Source organism: Stegodyphus dumicola, chromosome X2, assembly GCF_044657685.1.
Source record: "Stegodyphus dumicola isolate Sdum_Otavi_A_Nest chromosome X2, ASM4465768v1".
Classification (NCBI taxonomy): domain Eukaryota; kingdom Metazoa; phylum Arthropoda; class Arachnida; order Araneae; family Eresidae; genus Stegodyphus; species Stegodyphus dumicola.
Window position 1 is genome coordinate 109,423,503 of NC_140781.1, and position 16,967 is coordinate 109,440,469.

Genomic DNA, 16,967 nt, shown 5'->3' on the forward strand with positions numbered 1-16,967 from the left:
TGCCGAAGTCAAACTTAAGCAGTTTAAAAGTTATGGTAATTCATGTATTTGACAGTGATTTTAACCGGTCTGAACATTATAGGTTTTGCCCTGAAACCTTTAAGGTTAGCAACCTCAAAGATGCTATGAAGAAATGGGATTTTTTATTACAATTCCAAAGTAACCCTCTTATTTTGTACCTCGATTCCTTTTCTTCTAATATATACATCCAGCCTGAAATCAGAGCCATTGGAAGGTGGTAGAAATTTCATGTGTAATGAATTGGAAAGCCATCCCTTTATGCAGAATTTTACATCAATAATCTTGTTAACACGTACTGTACTTTAAGGACATACAGCAAATGCACAATATGAGGTACTTGCATATTAGCTCAGTCGCCTTAGAAAATGTCGCTGAATTTTCAGAATGTGTTAAGCTCTGGCAAGGATGGACCTAACAATTCATCACAACTTTTGTATGCATTCTTTTTGTTTGTTTTCCAAGTTCCTGTGGTTTTTATAAGCAAATGGCAATATTTTTTGTCTTAATCTCAGTTTTAAAATTTACTTATCAGATTTGCCTGCAGTGGAGGAAATGACAGTAGAATTTCTCTGGGAATATGTTTTTTGCCATAAAATCACTAAAGGGATACTATTACTTTAAATCTGTTCTTGAAAGCTATCGCAACAAAATTTCCTTCATAACAAAAGAAACAAAAATCCATTAATAAGCAGGTTTATTCATTGATTTTTCAGAACAGATTGCTAATTAAATTATAAAATGTGTACGCCGTAATATTTTGCAATTATAAATTAATGCTATTTTTCTTCTGTTTAAAAAAACTCCAAATAACACCAAGGCAGCTGTGTTAATATTGTAAATACCTAATAGCACTTTGTTTTTGGAACTTAATCTATGGTGTGTGTTTTAAAAATTGCAGCAGAATCCTTTCATCATTTTGCAAGACAATGTTAAAGTTTATATAACACAAATTATGGTTGATATGTGTGTGTGTACTGGACGGTGCTGACATATGCTGTACCATCCACCATACTTCTCTGACCGATGCTTCAGTGACTGCGATCCATAAAGTGAGGGACGTTTGTTTAGGAACCATTTCAAATGGCTATAGAGAACTCCATCAACAAAAAAAGCTATTTCTGTATTTATAATGTGTTTACTGCAACTTCATATACATAATTTTGTATACAGCCATATTACACTATGCTGCAACTTCTGCATTGCTATCAATAGGCTACACAAATACTAGTGACACTGAAGCATAGTAAATGTTTCGCAGACTTATCTCTTTTATGTCAAGTGTTAATAAATAATATCTGGCATTAAAGTTAAATCCTTATACATTGATGTTATACATTTTGTGATTTATGAGAATTGACACTATATATTAATTCTTGTGAAGTGAAGTAAAAACTGAGAAAGAGGGTGCAAGTTTATTCCTGAGAGAGAAAATTTGAATATTGATGTAATTTACAAAAACAAATCTGCTTATTTGTCTGATTAAACTGCTTGAAAATATACAAGCAAATGGTTAATACAGTACAAACTCCGAAATCCAGATGCCCAATATCCGGAATGATCTAAAATCCAGACCTCAATCACCACCAACTTTTTAAAATTTTACTTATTTTTTGGTAGGATTTACGCATGTACATTGGATTCCCCCCTTCCATATAATAAAACATGTTGAAAGACCTGGTTCTCAATTTCACTTCAGCACTAAATAAAATTCAAGAAACAATCATTTTAGGATAAATTTGTATAATCAATAATTTGGTTCTGTTGCTACGTGTTTCCTTGGCATACATGTCAAACCGAAACAGTACATAGATACGTTGTTGATTTTAGACCTACTAATATTTTGACGCCAACCTTGGTGAATCATTATTTATTATATTTTGCTTTCATCACCACATGTTTATCAACACTTGACAACTTGAGTAATGACTCATGTAGCGATGCCTAAACAAAATTTTTTATGTTAGTAATTGAATAAATAAAGAGTGTGGTAACTTTTTATGTTGACATTAAGCTTGGCAATGTTTACAAATTTAAGTTAAATGCGTTAAGAAATGTTGATGAAAAAACCTTTAACAAAAATTTTTTCCCATAGGCTAAAAATAGATTTTGTTAAAGACACTCATAGGCCAAAAGATTACATTTAGTGCCATTTGAATTAAGAATAACTGTTTTGTTATTCACGTAAACCCAGAACCAATGTCATGGCTCGTATAGCCGCACTGGGAATCAGAATTTAGGGAAGACAAAGGGAGGTGCTTAGTAGCAGAATTTAGGACCCACAGAGACTGCATCAGGCGATAAGATATCTAGCACCAGCTCTCAATAAGCCTTAAGTATATGTGGGAATTTATTTATTCAGGACTCAGATAAGTCTTAAGCATGTGCAAGAAATAGACATAAGTATAATAAATAACTAGACTAATACCATTCAGGCTTAATTATCTCAGTGCGCAATAGAAGCAAGATAAAATTTAGCAGAACAACTTGTGGTTAGTCACCAATCTCATGATACATAGCCAAATATGTGTAGTGAACAATAGCTAAATTTTATGTTGATAGCCGCGGATTTTAAAGGTTATCAGATATCGCAAACAAAGGTGAAATTTTTCAAGTAACGGATTCTGTAAAGAAATGTAGAGAAGCGGTAATAAACGAAGATGATATAAAAGAAGTTTTTCATTGGATGACAATGCTTCTCAGTCATAATCAGTTAATGGATGGCGAAATCTCTAGTATGCTTCTAGATCCAGAAAATACCGCCACCGATAGTGAAGAAAGTGACGGAGAATTTACTGAAAATGAAAAAATTCTGATTGACATGTTAGTCGAAATTCTTGACACAGCAATTACAGGACTTCAGCAATGTAACTGAACAAAAAATTATGTCTGTCTGCAGAATTAAAGAGAAAGTAATAGCACAAAAAATAAGCAAATTACATTGAAAGAAACGTTTAGTAAAGTAAACAAATAAATGTTAAACTTTTTTGTAAATTATGATACCCTTTAGATCATAACTGCTTCATTATTTCTTAAATCATTATTTCATATTTTTATAATTTCTACATGCCATCTTACTAGATTTAAACTGATGACCTAATATATGGAAAAATCCCAAATCCGGAATCGCAGAAGTCCCAAGGAGTCCGGATCTCTGACTTTGTACTGTAGTATATTTCTGTTAATTTTAATGTGGGTTATTCCTTTTTCCTGTATTTCTAACTGCGCTTTAGTTAACCTTAATTTTGAGTTGATTATGGGCATTTTCCCCAGTACTCACTTGATGGGAAGTTACCTGTTTTTGTAAACTTGTAATTAAAAACCCATTTTATACTTTTGGGCACTTGCTTCCTTCATTAAATTGACTGTTCTTCATTGTTTTAATACAGGCTTATTGTCCCTATTGAAATGACAGACTTAAATTGCTGCTGAATTTTTCAGTGACAGTTAAGAAAGAACTGCCCAGCAGAATAATACATCTTTTATGGCAAATTACTTCTTCTGCTTTACAGTAGTTTTTTAATTAAGTGAAATACAATAGTTTTTTTTACTTCATTTAACAGTAGGTATCTTGAAATGTGGAATTTTTTATTGCATTTAGGAATTAGATTTTAAGAAGCGAGTCACTGCCAAATATCTTTATCTTATAAAGTTGTCAATAGTTCAATACTAGTTTAGGAAAGTAGAGACTAATTGAGTTGTTCCTGCTGTCTATAGCCTAGAGATATATTGGCATGTTTTTCTGGTTGATAAATGAATAATGGGCAAGTTTCACTCGGAATTTAGGCAGGAGAAATAGGAGGCTAGGTAGTTATTTTGTGATTTTTGAAATAAGTGGTTGTGCATTGTGAGGCCTGTGCTTAGCATTTTGTTATGCATAAGTGTAAAAAAGAAATCTTTATTTTATGCCCAGTCACAATTTTTTAATGATACAATTAAGTATAGGATTAGTTATTCTTTGAGTTATTTTATATTGATTATTTATAATTTTTCCCCCACAGATGGCACTTCCGTGTTGTAGAGCTGGTTTTAAAAGGAACAGCTCCAGCAGATTACAATCGTGGTGCTTCAGAAAATAAAGCCAGGGCTAGTTCTGAAAGCAATGCACTGATACCCACAAACAAATATTACAATTTAGATAATGTAGATACAGTCAAAATCTCCTTACATAATGGCATAGCTGGAAAGATAGACCAATCAACATTAGCATTTTCTTGGATATACAAGGTTGTGTTTTAATGTTTATATTCTAGTAGTTTGTAAGCAAAATTTATATTGTTGCATGAACTACATAAAATGTTTTTTTTTAGTATTCATAAATTTTAATAATTCTGATGAATAATCAAATTTGATATGGCTATTATTAAAAAGATGAATAAAACTTTTGGAGTAGTTGTTTTGTAAAATGTATCTTTAACTTTTTTACATGAAAAATTGCTAAAATTTTAAAGACTTTCAATGGTGAATGTGATTTAACAAATATTCTATAAACTTTGAATTGCATAAAGCTGCTATTCGCTTCTGCTTTGAAATTGAATTTGTCAGTGTTTCCTTTCTTTGACATTCTAGTACCATACTTAGTTTAATTTCATTACTGCTGCTTACCATATACATTTTTCTGTTTGCTTACTTCTGCAGTTTGCTCTCTGTGCTTAACACAGTCTTCTTTTAATGAAGAACTGAGTTTATTTGAAAGACTTTCCATTGTAAGTAATGTAACTCATGTTACAAATCATAATAGTCGTTGTATTTTCTCCTATTTGTTACAGTGGTGTAAAATTATAATTTAAAAATGTCCATATTTCAGTATTTTCCCATAAAATCCAGTAAAGATGTAGTATGCTGTTTACATGGTATTACAGAGTTATAGGGCAAATTAATAGACATGAAATAGAAAAAGTATAGTTTAACCTTTATCCTGGATTTTAACTGTTATAATATTTGACCAGTGTGAACTGATATTACTGGCATCATACTCTTTCTGTTTAATAAATAAGACAGTTTTGAAGTCTTAGTCTTGCAGGATTTATAGGCATTGGGCATTCTGAATGTCTAGAATATATAAAGAGATATTTTAACTCAAGGTCACTCATCATTTTCAAGTTACCTACTGGTAAGGATTGATAACTATTGTTCATTACTTCAAATCCTGTGGCTAGGGATTCTAAAGCTTCCGAATTTTGCCTATATAACCTCTGTCCGAGTACAGAAGTTCTAAATATGCAGATTGCTTGCTTCTATTTATTGCAATTTCTCCTCAGGCTAATAAGCCACAGCCATGAAAACTATGTATATTCTTTCCAGGTAAAAGTACACTGAGATTCATTGTCTACTGTGAACTTTAACTCTTTATTTATGAGAATTGGTATCTGATCATCTGGGCTCTTTGGTTAATTCCGAAGATACCATCTTAAAAATTCCTATCTGAAAAGGAAGAATGGGCACAACGTATTGGTCGTTTACTGTACAGTTACTTTCCTGCAGACCTTGTGAGTGACAACTCTACTTATCCTTGTGCTGGTAGGTGTTGTGAAGTCAGATATAATTTGCCTTCCGACTGCATGAAGATTTTCTCTTACCAATGGAGATAATGGTCTTCATTGTCTTAGCTTTCTAAATGACTAAAGAGGGCATTGTCATTGTCTCTCTCCAATATAGACTGATTTACAGATGTATTAATTCTTGAATGACCTGTATTTTCGTGATAACTAACATTTTCTTTAATATGATACTACTTTTCCATTCTGAAAATAATGTTTTGTGGAGTAATTATGTCTTTAAGGACGTCATTTCTAGGACTCGTGAAAAACTATATTGAAAATTTCTTGAGCTCCATTGAAAAATTATTACATGGAACTGACCGCCTGTGATTTCAAGTTTTTTAAGATTGATGTTGCAGAGAAATGTGTCATGAATGGGATGAAATTTTGTAGAGTGTGTAAAAATGTCAGTATATATGAAGGTAGTGTAGTTGGAGATTCTGGTGCGATTGTTGAAATCTATGAAACCAAAGTTTTCAGAAAGCTAAAGTATGACTATAGTAAAAGAGTGAATGAAACATTTCTGTATTGAGACACTGAAAGGGGACTGTCTGCTTTTTTTTTTTTTTTTTTTTTTCTAAGTTTCTTAAGGAAAACTCATCTTTTAAGTTATTTAAAGAAACATAAAGCAGTATTCTATAATTATCTCATATGGTTGGAAGGCATGTGACTAATATTTTGAAGGTTTTATACACCTTTTAGTCAACAGGGTATGTCGTTTAAGGACTCTGTTTTTATGACACACAAACTGATTAAAGGTTTCGTTAGCTTCATAAAATTATCTTTGCAAAAAATTTAACACCTGTGATTTAATTTGCTGTGAGATCGATGTCTTGAAGAAAAATGTCGTAGATGGATGAGGTTCTACAGAAAGGGGGGACAGTTCTATATCTCCTGATCTACTGGGCCAGTTGATGAAATTCAGATTAAGTTTTTCATGTCTCGAAAGCGCGACTTAGGATATATATTAGATTCATGTATAGCATTGTTCTAATATATATATATATTTTGACAGAAAAGCAGACTTTTTCCGAAATGACATGCCGATTTTCTTCCATATTTCTAGTCTAAGACTCAAATTATGCCTAAATATTAAATTTTGTAGAATTTAGTGCAAAATTTACGGAGAAATTTAAAAATTTATCTTAGTGCATATTGTTCAGTTTGCACCAAGAATAATTTACTTGACGAACGTATCATTATATGGTAATCTATTTTTCTTTCCCATTTTACATTGTGCATGAGTAGATTGTTCCTACTTTCAACTAATTTTAACTAAGTGCCTAAGCCACATTTGATGTTGTTATTGCTTTCAACAAATATTCCAAATTTCAAAACGCGCCAGTATATAAATTCACGTATATCTTCGGAAAGTTTGAATAAAAAAACTCTTAATTTTTTGAAGCTATGCTTAGATCTACTTGAAGATGATAGTAAAAATTTTATAGATTATAATTCAAAAATTTTTTCGAAAAGTTTATAAAAATATTTAAAAATGCAAATTTTAAAAATAAATCATAAGAAATGTGTGAATTATATTTGCTTTGAGCCTAAATTTACAATCCTGGAAGAAAGAATGAAGTAAGTTTAATAAAAAAAAAAGATAGTATATGTTTTTTAAAATAAAAGAATTACTGCAGTTGCATGCTGTGTGATGTGCATTAAATAATGTTACGTTAGGTTGTTTCAATAGCGTAAAGCCATAAAAACTATCTGTGTAAGAGGAGGGATGCCTTTGTGGAGAACTTTCTAATTGAAACTGCCTCCTATTCACATTACTCATGGGAAAAAACAACCATCCAGCCAGCCCGTTTGCCTGTGATCAAACCCAAGGCAGGTACCAGTATTTAACAGTCTTAACCAGTCTGTCACTGGTGAGGCTCATTAAATAATGCGATGTGCATTTGTAATAACACAGTGTTTATGTCAGTCGATGAGTGTTAGTTGGCAGAAATGTCTGTGGAAAGTTTAAATGCTGGTATGTAGGTAGGGATAATAGTGCATGTATATGAAGTCAGATTTATGATGGTGATAAGCCAAAAGTGTCAATGGCTTATTGTTGTAAAGGGGAGTGATAGATGGAGCATCAGTAGTCTATATTGTGTGTTTCCACCAGGAGCAGTTCTGCTAATGGTCAAGTAATCCAGACAATGATTATTGATGATAACTGCTGACTTTTGATTTCTGATGATAATTGATGACATGTGAAGATTTATGCAAGCTAAACATGTTCCTATAGGAGAATAGTATTGGGACTGTACTCGTATAGGAATTCATAGCTTTTAGAAAACAGATAATAGTATTGGAACTGTACTTGTATAGGAATTCATAGCCTTTAGAAAACAGATCAGCTGCATTCCATGTAACAGTTGTTAATGAGCTTTGATATTGCTCACTGACATTGTCATTGATTTCATTAATTATCTCAAAGAAAACATGCATTTTATTTAATGCTTTATTATAATATTTGAATTTAAACATACATTTATTAAATATACATTGCAGAGTCCAAGTTATAGGCTAATTGGGACTTGAGCAATTCTGGATTATAGATTAGTTAAAATGTAGTAAGATGACATGTAAACGTGCTAGCATTGGAACTATTTCAGGTGATGAAAGGAAAATGTTAACCTCCTTTCTACAGGGTCAGACTATTGCAGCTGCAACCAGGTGTTAGGATTTAGGCATGACAAAATTTTTGGAATTTAGAAAAGCAGCAAAAATTAGGTGTTGCAAAATTTTTGGAATTTAGGTCCTGCATAGATTGCACCCGGAGGTAAAATATGTAACACTGGCCCTGTCTCCCGCACAATCACTGAAAGGCTTGAAAGCATTATCCTGTCTAACATCTATCAATGCATTTTTATTAACTATAGCATAACTTCCTGAAACTTCCTGGTATTTAAAAGTGACATGCAGAAATCTCGGTCAGTCCAGACACACCTGCCTTTTTTTATTATTCTACTCTGCATTCCTTATATATTATTCCATTCATATAAGGAGGAACTTTTTATTATTTTATTTATATATTTGGCTGGTGCTCTAAAAGTCAATGTTAAATTATTCCAGAAATTCATGTTTCAGACTTTATAACCTTCCATGTTTCAGACTTTATACCGTACTCATGGCAAGCATATTTTTGTAAAAAATTTCATTTATTTCATTTATGTAATTCAAATAATTCTGGTATTTATACATGATTGTTGGTTTTAATTTTATGTCTAGCATTTAATGATTTCTTAATGTTATTTTTCAGTTTGGGTTTGTGCAGCAGTAATTATTTCAATTTGAGTTTGTGCAGCAGTCATCAATTCTCAATAAGCCAGTTTAATTTCTTTAAAGAAAAATTGAAGTTTTATTTTTCCTTTGCATTTTGTAAAAATGCTTAATATTTGGGACTGCATAAAGTGGAATATTTTCAAAGTTACAGGATCCAGGCATTGAGAAAAAGCCACGTATATGATTTTGAAAATGTATAAACAGTGACTATATATACGAGGGCTATCCAGAAAGTAGATTACGTTTTGGAATAAAAAAATAAACAAAGTATAGGAAACAAATTTTATTATATACAGATGAAAGCCACACTCAAATACTACTTTTCTACATAGTCACCATACAAATTAAGGCATTTATCGTAGCGATGTACGAGCTTGGAAATTCCTTCGTCGAAAAATTCGGCCGCCTGCGCCTTCAACCACTTCGTTACCTCTTCTTGCCTTCCATCTTGCACAAAACTTGTGGTAACCAAGCTTTTCGCTGATGATTTCGTGCAACAAACTTCGCGAAATTTGTGAAAAACTCAAAGAAAGTTCCGTTATTGTGAAATTTCGATTTTCACGGACTTTAGCATCGACTTTTTCGAGAAGTTCGGCGGTCACTATGCTGGGTCTCCCACTTCGATCTTCGTCGTGAACATTGGTTCGGCCATTTTTAAATCTTATGACCCACTGACGCACTCCACCTTCGGTGATAATGTTGTCCCCATACACTTCACGAAGCTGCCGATAGATTTCTATCGGTTTACAGTTTTTTGCAGTCAGAAACCTTATTACTGAGCGCACCTCGCAGCTCGCGGGATTTTCAATTAACGCAGACATTTCAAACCGTCACAGTATCTGAACGGAGCACAGCACGAACCTCTCACTAGCACGGCTAGATGCAGACTGAGCTGCGCAACGCTCTGACCCCAAGATGGCCGCGCTAGCCCCGCCCCTAGCGGACACAGACGGAAACGTAATCTACTTCCTGGATGGCCCTCGTATATATCAGTAATTTGTATCTCTTTATTATCTAACCAAGTTCTTCTGTTCATTTAAAACTTCTTCCAGAAAGATTTTCATCAATTTTCATGTTCGACTGGATTTCGTAACGAACTAATTTGCCTTTTGTTATTTTTTCAAAATCTTATATAACTTTTAATGTAGACCTTCAATATTCAAGTTGGTAACAAATAAGATTACAGTTTTTAGAGCAGACAATTTTCTCGTTGTTTTGGCTTTTCTAACATGAATTCGTTTGCTTACCTTTTTTTATACCCTAAACTATATAGAATTTTCACATATCTGTAATTCAGCATTTCCTGGGCTTTCCGAATAGTCGAGCTTTTACAATAATAACTTAAGTGAGAGACACAATCTATTAAAAAGAAATCGTAGAACGGTGTGTCTGATTCCAGAAATTCCATTTAGGTGAAGATGAATTCCTGATTTTAATTTTAAAAATGGCTGGCTGCACCAGCTCCATATAGAGCCCCTAATAAAATCAAAGTGAAGATCTTATAATTGTGGTCGAAATCACGCTTGTACATTTTTAGCATTAAATTGTGCTGCTTGGTGGCAGTATCCTATATATGATTTACAATGGCTTTGCAAGTCTTCGTTTGCTTACCTTTTTGGGGGGGGTTTCGAAAAATTTTAAAATGTTCCGGTTACTTAAACTTTCCAGTTAGTTAAATGCTGTATAATTCTGTATAATTACACTTTTACTGTACTTTCGATAAATATATAGGAAAAATATATATTGTCATAAAGCTGTAAAAATCTTGTAGTAGGTGGAAAATGAGGAAATGCACACACACAAAAAAAAGGCTGTTTAAAATTTAAAATGAATCTTAGTGGGAAAAGTCCATTTTAAATCATTGTGGTGAATTCATGTCTGGTTATTGTAAACCAAAATGTCTATACTTGGAAGAGATATATAGTTAAAATTGAGTTTTCCTTTTTGGAGGTGGGGCTTTTTGTCATAATTTTTTACTTTTTCCCTTGAGTTAGATATATACGTATGTTATTTTTTCAACCTCTGATGGGCTTTAAAAGAAAAGAGGGAATATACAAAAAAGATTTTAATACCAAAAGTAATGCACAATAGATGTTATTTATCTGAATAACCACCTTGACGATTGAGGTATTTGTCATATCTGTGAACAAGCTCTGCTTTACCCTCTTCGTAAAATGTTCCCGCCAATGATTGGAAGTGAGTTGTGATGGTTTCTTTGAGCTCCACATCATTTTGGAAGCACTGCCCCCTCAAGCCACTGCTTTAGTTCAGGGAAAAGATGAAAATCACTCTGCGCTAGGTCGGTATTATATGGTAGGTGTTCGAAAATTTCCCATTGAAGTTGCTAAAGGAGCCGTTGGGTTATATGAGCGCTTTGAGGACGGACATTGTCGTGGATCAGAACAATTCCAGAAGTGAGCATGCCTCTTCGTTTGTTTTGAATAGCTTTCTGTAAGCATCACAAAGTTTCACTATATAAATCTGCATTAATTGTTGTTCCAGGCTGCATAAACACCACAAGCAACACACCTTTTTCATATTAAAACGTTGCCATAACCTTATGGTTGCTGAAGGTTTGTTTGAATTTTGTGGGTCTCTTTGGTGAATTTGTGTGCATCCATTGTGATTGTCATTTCGTTTCGGGCATGTCATACTGAATCCATGTCTCATCACTTGTCACAATGGATTTCAAAGAATCTTCTTAATCAGTATTGTAATGGTTGAGAAACTCCAATGCTGCAGCCATTCCACGAGTTCTCTGGTCGTCAGTCAACATCTGTGTAACCCAGCGAGCTCAAACTTTTCTGTAGCGCAACTATTCAGTCACGATAGCGTACAAAGAAGATCCTAAAACTTCTGGAAATTTCACCAGTAATTCACTTATGGTGAACCTTCGATTTTCCTTAACCGCTAGGTCAACTCATTGAACAATGTCATCTGTAGCAACAGACTTGTGTCCTTGACCCCCTTCATCATGCACATCAGTTCGGCTATCATTAAACTTTTGACACCATTCAGGAACAACGCCATCACTCATAAAGTTGTCTCCATACACTTGACTCATTCGTCTATGAATTTCCGCTGCACTGTTCCCTTCTGCCTGCAAGAAACGAATAACAGCTTGCAATTTGCACTTGGTGAGAGAATCAGTAGTGACAGCCATGTTTACGTGACTGCAACTCAACAGGAAATGGTGTGTTGAATTCGCCAGTGACAGTGTGTGGAGGAAGAGATGCACAGTTGCCTACAACGCACACTAACCACCTGCCGCATGCCTGGCCATCATACTGTGCGATCGGAGGTTGAAAAAAAAACAATCCTCATAGTTCAATGTTTCTTTCATAAAATCCTTCACAGACATTTATTCTAGTCATTTATCTTTTTCATGCTTTACTGTTAATAATAATTAGCGAATTATGTGGTCTATTTTTCTGCTTGTGTGGAAAATTTTATTTATGCATTGCCTAAGTATACATTGCATTATATTTGCAAAATAATTTAGCATTAATTCAGTGTATTTTTGTAAAATTCAAAATAGAAGCTATAGAAATATTTTAAAATGATTTACTTAAATGATTTGTTTATGCTTCAGACACATTGTCCTATCATTGATGCATGGTATGTTAAAGAGGAAGTTGTTCATCTTCTTGATCCATTTGATAATGAATCTTCATTTTTCTCTGTTGATACAGATGGTGGAAGGTATTCTGCACTTCTCTTTTTAGGTGAGTATTTAATGCGTGAAGCAAAGAATACATATTTTTAGAAAAATCTTATTTTTATTATGTTATTTACTTTAGGAAATAGCAAAAAGTGTAGTATGCTTATTAAAACAGATGGTACTGTTTTTTAACTATACAACCTCTATTTACTTTATCTGCAAATTACACACACTTTATATATAGTGTACGTTCCGTTGTTTAAAAATAGTGGACTGTAAATTGACTTGATATTACTTCAGTATAGAACCCAAAAAACCTCAGACTCATAACGTTGACCGAAACTTCTTTATTGACTTTCAAAGTAAGTTAGTTGAGGAATGGCGAAGACCACACAAACTCCGACTTCAGTGGCGGCTTACCAACACAAACTCAGAAGAACCTCTGCCTAGTTGAAACTCCAGTAATTCACAGCAACCTCAAAGCTCTAAACGCGAGCTTTAAAAACCTAACAAATTTGCGTCTGCACCGCTCCTCGGTACAAAGAAAGAAATACAATTTGCATAACATCGAACATACCCCCAGCCTTGAAGTCCCAAGGGGGTTCAAACAATAAATTTAAACTGTTGAACTGCATAAACCTGAAAAATAAAAATTAAAGTCTCTAAATCAAGAATTAAATGGCAAAGCGCATAGCTTTGCTATAGGTCGTTTTATTTCACCATTAGACGTGCGTAAACTCACCGTTCGAACTTTCTCATCCAGACCATGATACACTTTAATAATTCTACCTAATTTCCAACGTAGCAGAGGTAGATTTTCGTTCTTAATAAGAACCATATCACCAATCTTCAGATCTTGTTCTAACGTGCACCACTTGGGTCTCTGCTGTAATCTAGATAAATACTCACTGCTCCATTGATTCCAGAAATGTTGAAATAACCTTTGCACGTTCCTCCAACGGTCACTGCAGCTCATGGTTTCTTGAATTTGGTTAGATTCTGGAATAGCGCTTAAAGCCGCTCCGGTTAAAAAGTGTCCTGGTGTTATCGCCTACAATCACTTGAAGCTGGTACTAAAGGCCTAGAATTAAGACAGGATTCAATTTGGGTTATTAATGTCAAAAATTCCTCGTATGTTAAAATAAGTGTTCCTAAACATCTTTTTAAGTGATGTTTCATAGACTTGATACCCGCTTCCCAAAGCCGAGGGGCAGAGGGAGGATTAAATAACCATTTAATATTTTCTGAAGAAATATAACCCTGTAGCTGTTCATCACGTTGAACAATAGAAAAGGCTTTCCTTAATTCTTTATTAGCTCTTATAAAATTCGTTGCACAATCACTGTGAATTTCACACGGTTTGCCTCTACGAGCTATAAACCGCTTAAGTGTCGCGAGGAATGATTTTGTTGAAAGATCTCCAACTAATTCTAAGTGTATTGCTCTTGTAGTAAAACAAATAAATAGACATACGTAACACTTAAAGATTTTGACTCCTCTACCAGAACGATATTTAACGTTAAATGGTCCTGCTAAATCAATCCCTACACGAGAAAAAGCTCTACTTTGAGTAACTCTTGAAGTGGGTAAATCTGCCATTAGCTGAGTTGCAGTTTGCGCTCTAACTCTACGGCAGATAACACATTGGTTTATACACTTCCTTATAATATCTCTAGCATTCACAATCCAAAATCTATGTCGTATGACAGAAGTGAGTAGCTGCATACCTGCATGAAGATACATGTCATGATAATGCTTAATAATTAAACGCGTAATATTGTGATTCTTAGGTAAAATCATAGGATGTTTCTGATTATTTGAAACTGTAGAGTTTCTGAGCCTTCCGCTTCCGCCTACACGCATTACTCCCGCGGAATCCAAGAAAGGACTTAAAGATAGTAATTTACTTGATGTCTTCAAGGGTTTACGAGATTCTAAACAGAATAATTCTTCTGGAAATTCAGCTCTTTGCACAATCCTAACAATCATAGAAGTAACTTCACAGAATTCTTCAGTAGATAAATAACCCTTTATACGCTCTGTAGGTAACTTAATACAATTATTTCTGAATCTTAAACACCACGCTAACACTCGACATAACTTTAACCATGATGAAAATCTTGAAAACACACTAGGCTCTTCAAATTTGGAAATATTTGAACTGAAACTCTTTTTTAATTCCTTCAACATAACCTCACCCTCTAATTCTACACTTGAATTTTACTGTACATGAATTACGGATTCGTTTAACCACTGCGGTCCCTTCATCCATAACTCACATTGTAGGAATTCTGATGGAATAAAACCTCTGGTCCCACAGTCAGCAGGATTTTCTTTCCCAGCAACATAATTCCATTGAATACCTGGAACAGCTTCCTGGATTTTTGCAACTCGATTTGCCACAAAAGGTAGCCAACGGCGAGGTTCGGACGAAACCCATGCCAATGTAACCCACGAGTCGGTCCATGCGTAAATATTGTTAATAAGCAGTTCTATGCATGATAATACTGCATGTAAGAGGTTGGTTAAAAGTAACGCAGCACACAACTCTAGTCTCGGAAGAGACTGGGTTTTTAAGGGCGCTACTCTGGTTTTCGATGTCAGAAGGCTGACTTTGACTGACGAATCAAGGTCGATTGTACGGAGATAGATGACTGCACAATAGGCCTTTTCTGAAGCGTCGCAGAAAGCATGGATATCTATCACTACTGCCTTCGGACTCAAGACATACCTCGGAAATTGTAAGCTTGAAAGTAAGGGCAATTCTAGATAGAAACGCTTCCATTTCCTACTTTACTACTTCTCTTATCAACGAGTCCATCCCAACCCAACTGTAAGTTCCATAACTCTTGTAATAATATTTTCGCGTATATTATTGTTGGCGCTAACCATCCCATTGGATCAAAGATTTTGGCTACTTCTGATAAAATAGTCCTCTTAGTTAACTCTTTATCACTTATGCATACCGAAAAATGAAACGTATCACTAGAGTTGTTCCAATTAATTCCCAATACTTTTACTTTCTTGTCACTGTTTATTTCAAGAGAAATACTGGATTCTCGTAAGCACTCAGGAATATTCTCTAAAATAGCTGAACTGTTTGAAATCCACTTCCTTAAGCAAAATCCACCCCTTTTCATCATTTCATTCAACTGCTGAACTAGAACATTCGCTTCCTTTTCACTTTGTGCCCCTGAAAGCAAATCATCAACATAAAAATCACGAAGGGCAATTTTTGATGCTAAAGGAAATCTCACTTGTTCATCTAATGCAAGTTGTTTCATTACTCTAGTAGACAACTATGGCGCACAGGCAGTCCCATATGTAACTGTCACTAATCTAAATGTACTCAAGGGTTCACTAGGACTATCCCTCCAAAGCATTCGTTGCCAATTTGTATCTTCTGGGTGGACACGAATTTGTCTGAACATCTTCTCTACATCGGCACATACTGCAATTTTGTGAATTCTAAACCGTAGAAGAATTGGAAACAGCTCTTGCTGAACCCTTGGTCCAACCATCAAAATATCATTCAATGAAAGACCCGATGTCGTTTTAGCTGAAGCATCGAAAACAACTCTCAGTTTAGTCGTAATACTTGATTCCTTTAATACAGCATGATGAGGCATGTAATACGTAGAGTCAATAAAAATCTCTCCCTCAGGCACTCCCTCCATATGTCTCAGCTCAAGGTATTCCCTCATGAAATCCTTATACTGTTCATATATCTGAGGCCTTTTTAGAAGTGAATTTTCTAAAGATTGGAATCTACGCATAGCTAATTGTCAGGAATCTCCAAGCTGAGAAGGCGGAGAGTGAAACGATAATTTCACAGTATATACCCCACTTTCCTCTCTCGTATATGTAGATTTGAAATAATCTTCACATGCTCTCTCCGATTTAGTAAGCATGTCAAACGTAGGTACAGCATCCAATTTCCAAAAGTCAGATGGCATCTGATCAGTTTCCACTTGTATATTATTAACATAGATAGTAGGATTAATTTCTGTTGAATTATTCACACTACCTGAAATAATCCATCCTAGTTCAGAACAAGAAGCTACTGGTTTACCTTCTTCGCATTTAATTATTTCTCCCTTTAAAAGAGGTAAGGCAATATTTACACCTAAAAGTATATCAACAGGCCCACTTTTGTAAAATGTTGGATCTGCTAACATTAAATCATTATATTCCTTAACGTACTTCTTATCCAATGTAAAATGCGGCAAAGTTCCAATAATTCTATTGATGATAAATACTGGTGTTTTAAATGACACTTTCGCCGGAAAATGCGGAACGAAGTTTATTTCCGTAATTCCATTAGTTTTCGTATCCAAAGACCCTAAACATGAAATAAAAACTTTGGCATTTCTACACAATCTTCTGAAATCAGGCTTGCTTGACTGCCAGGGTCAAGGAGGGCTTTACACAATTGGTATTCACCCGATGAATCTAACACTTTAATAACA

General features: G+C 34.4%; 1 protein-coding gene across 4 annotated transcripts in view; it reads left to right on the forward strand.

The window, feature by feature from the left end:
• PEK (pancreatic eIF-2alpha kinase) overlaps nt 1-16,967 on the forward strand; it is a 161,171-nt gene that overhangs the window by 14,660 nt on the left and 129,544 nt on the right. For all 4 annotated transcript variants that reach the window (XM_085809295.1, XM_085809297.1, XM_085809296.1 and 1 more), the window contains exons 5-6: nt 4,020-4,245; nt 12,430-12,562. In XM_085809295.1, coding sequence (XP_085665421.1) covers nt 4,020-4,245; nt 12,430-12,562 — 359 coding nt within the window. The remainder of the gene's footprint in view (nt 1-4,019; nt 4,246-12,429; nt 12,563-16,967) is intronic.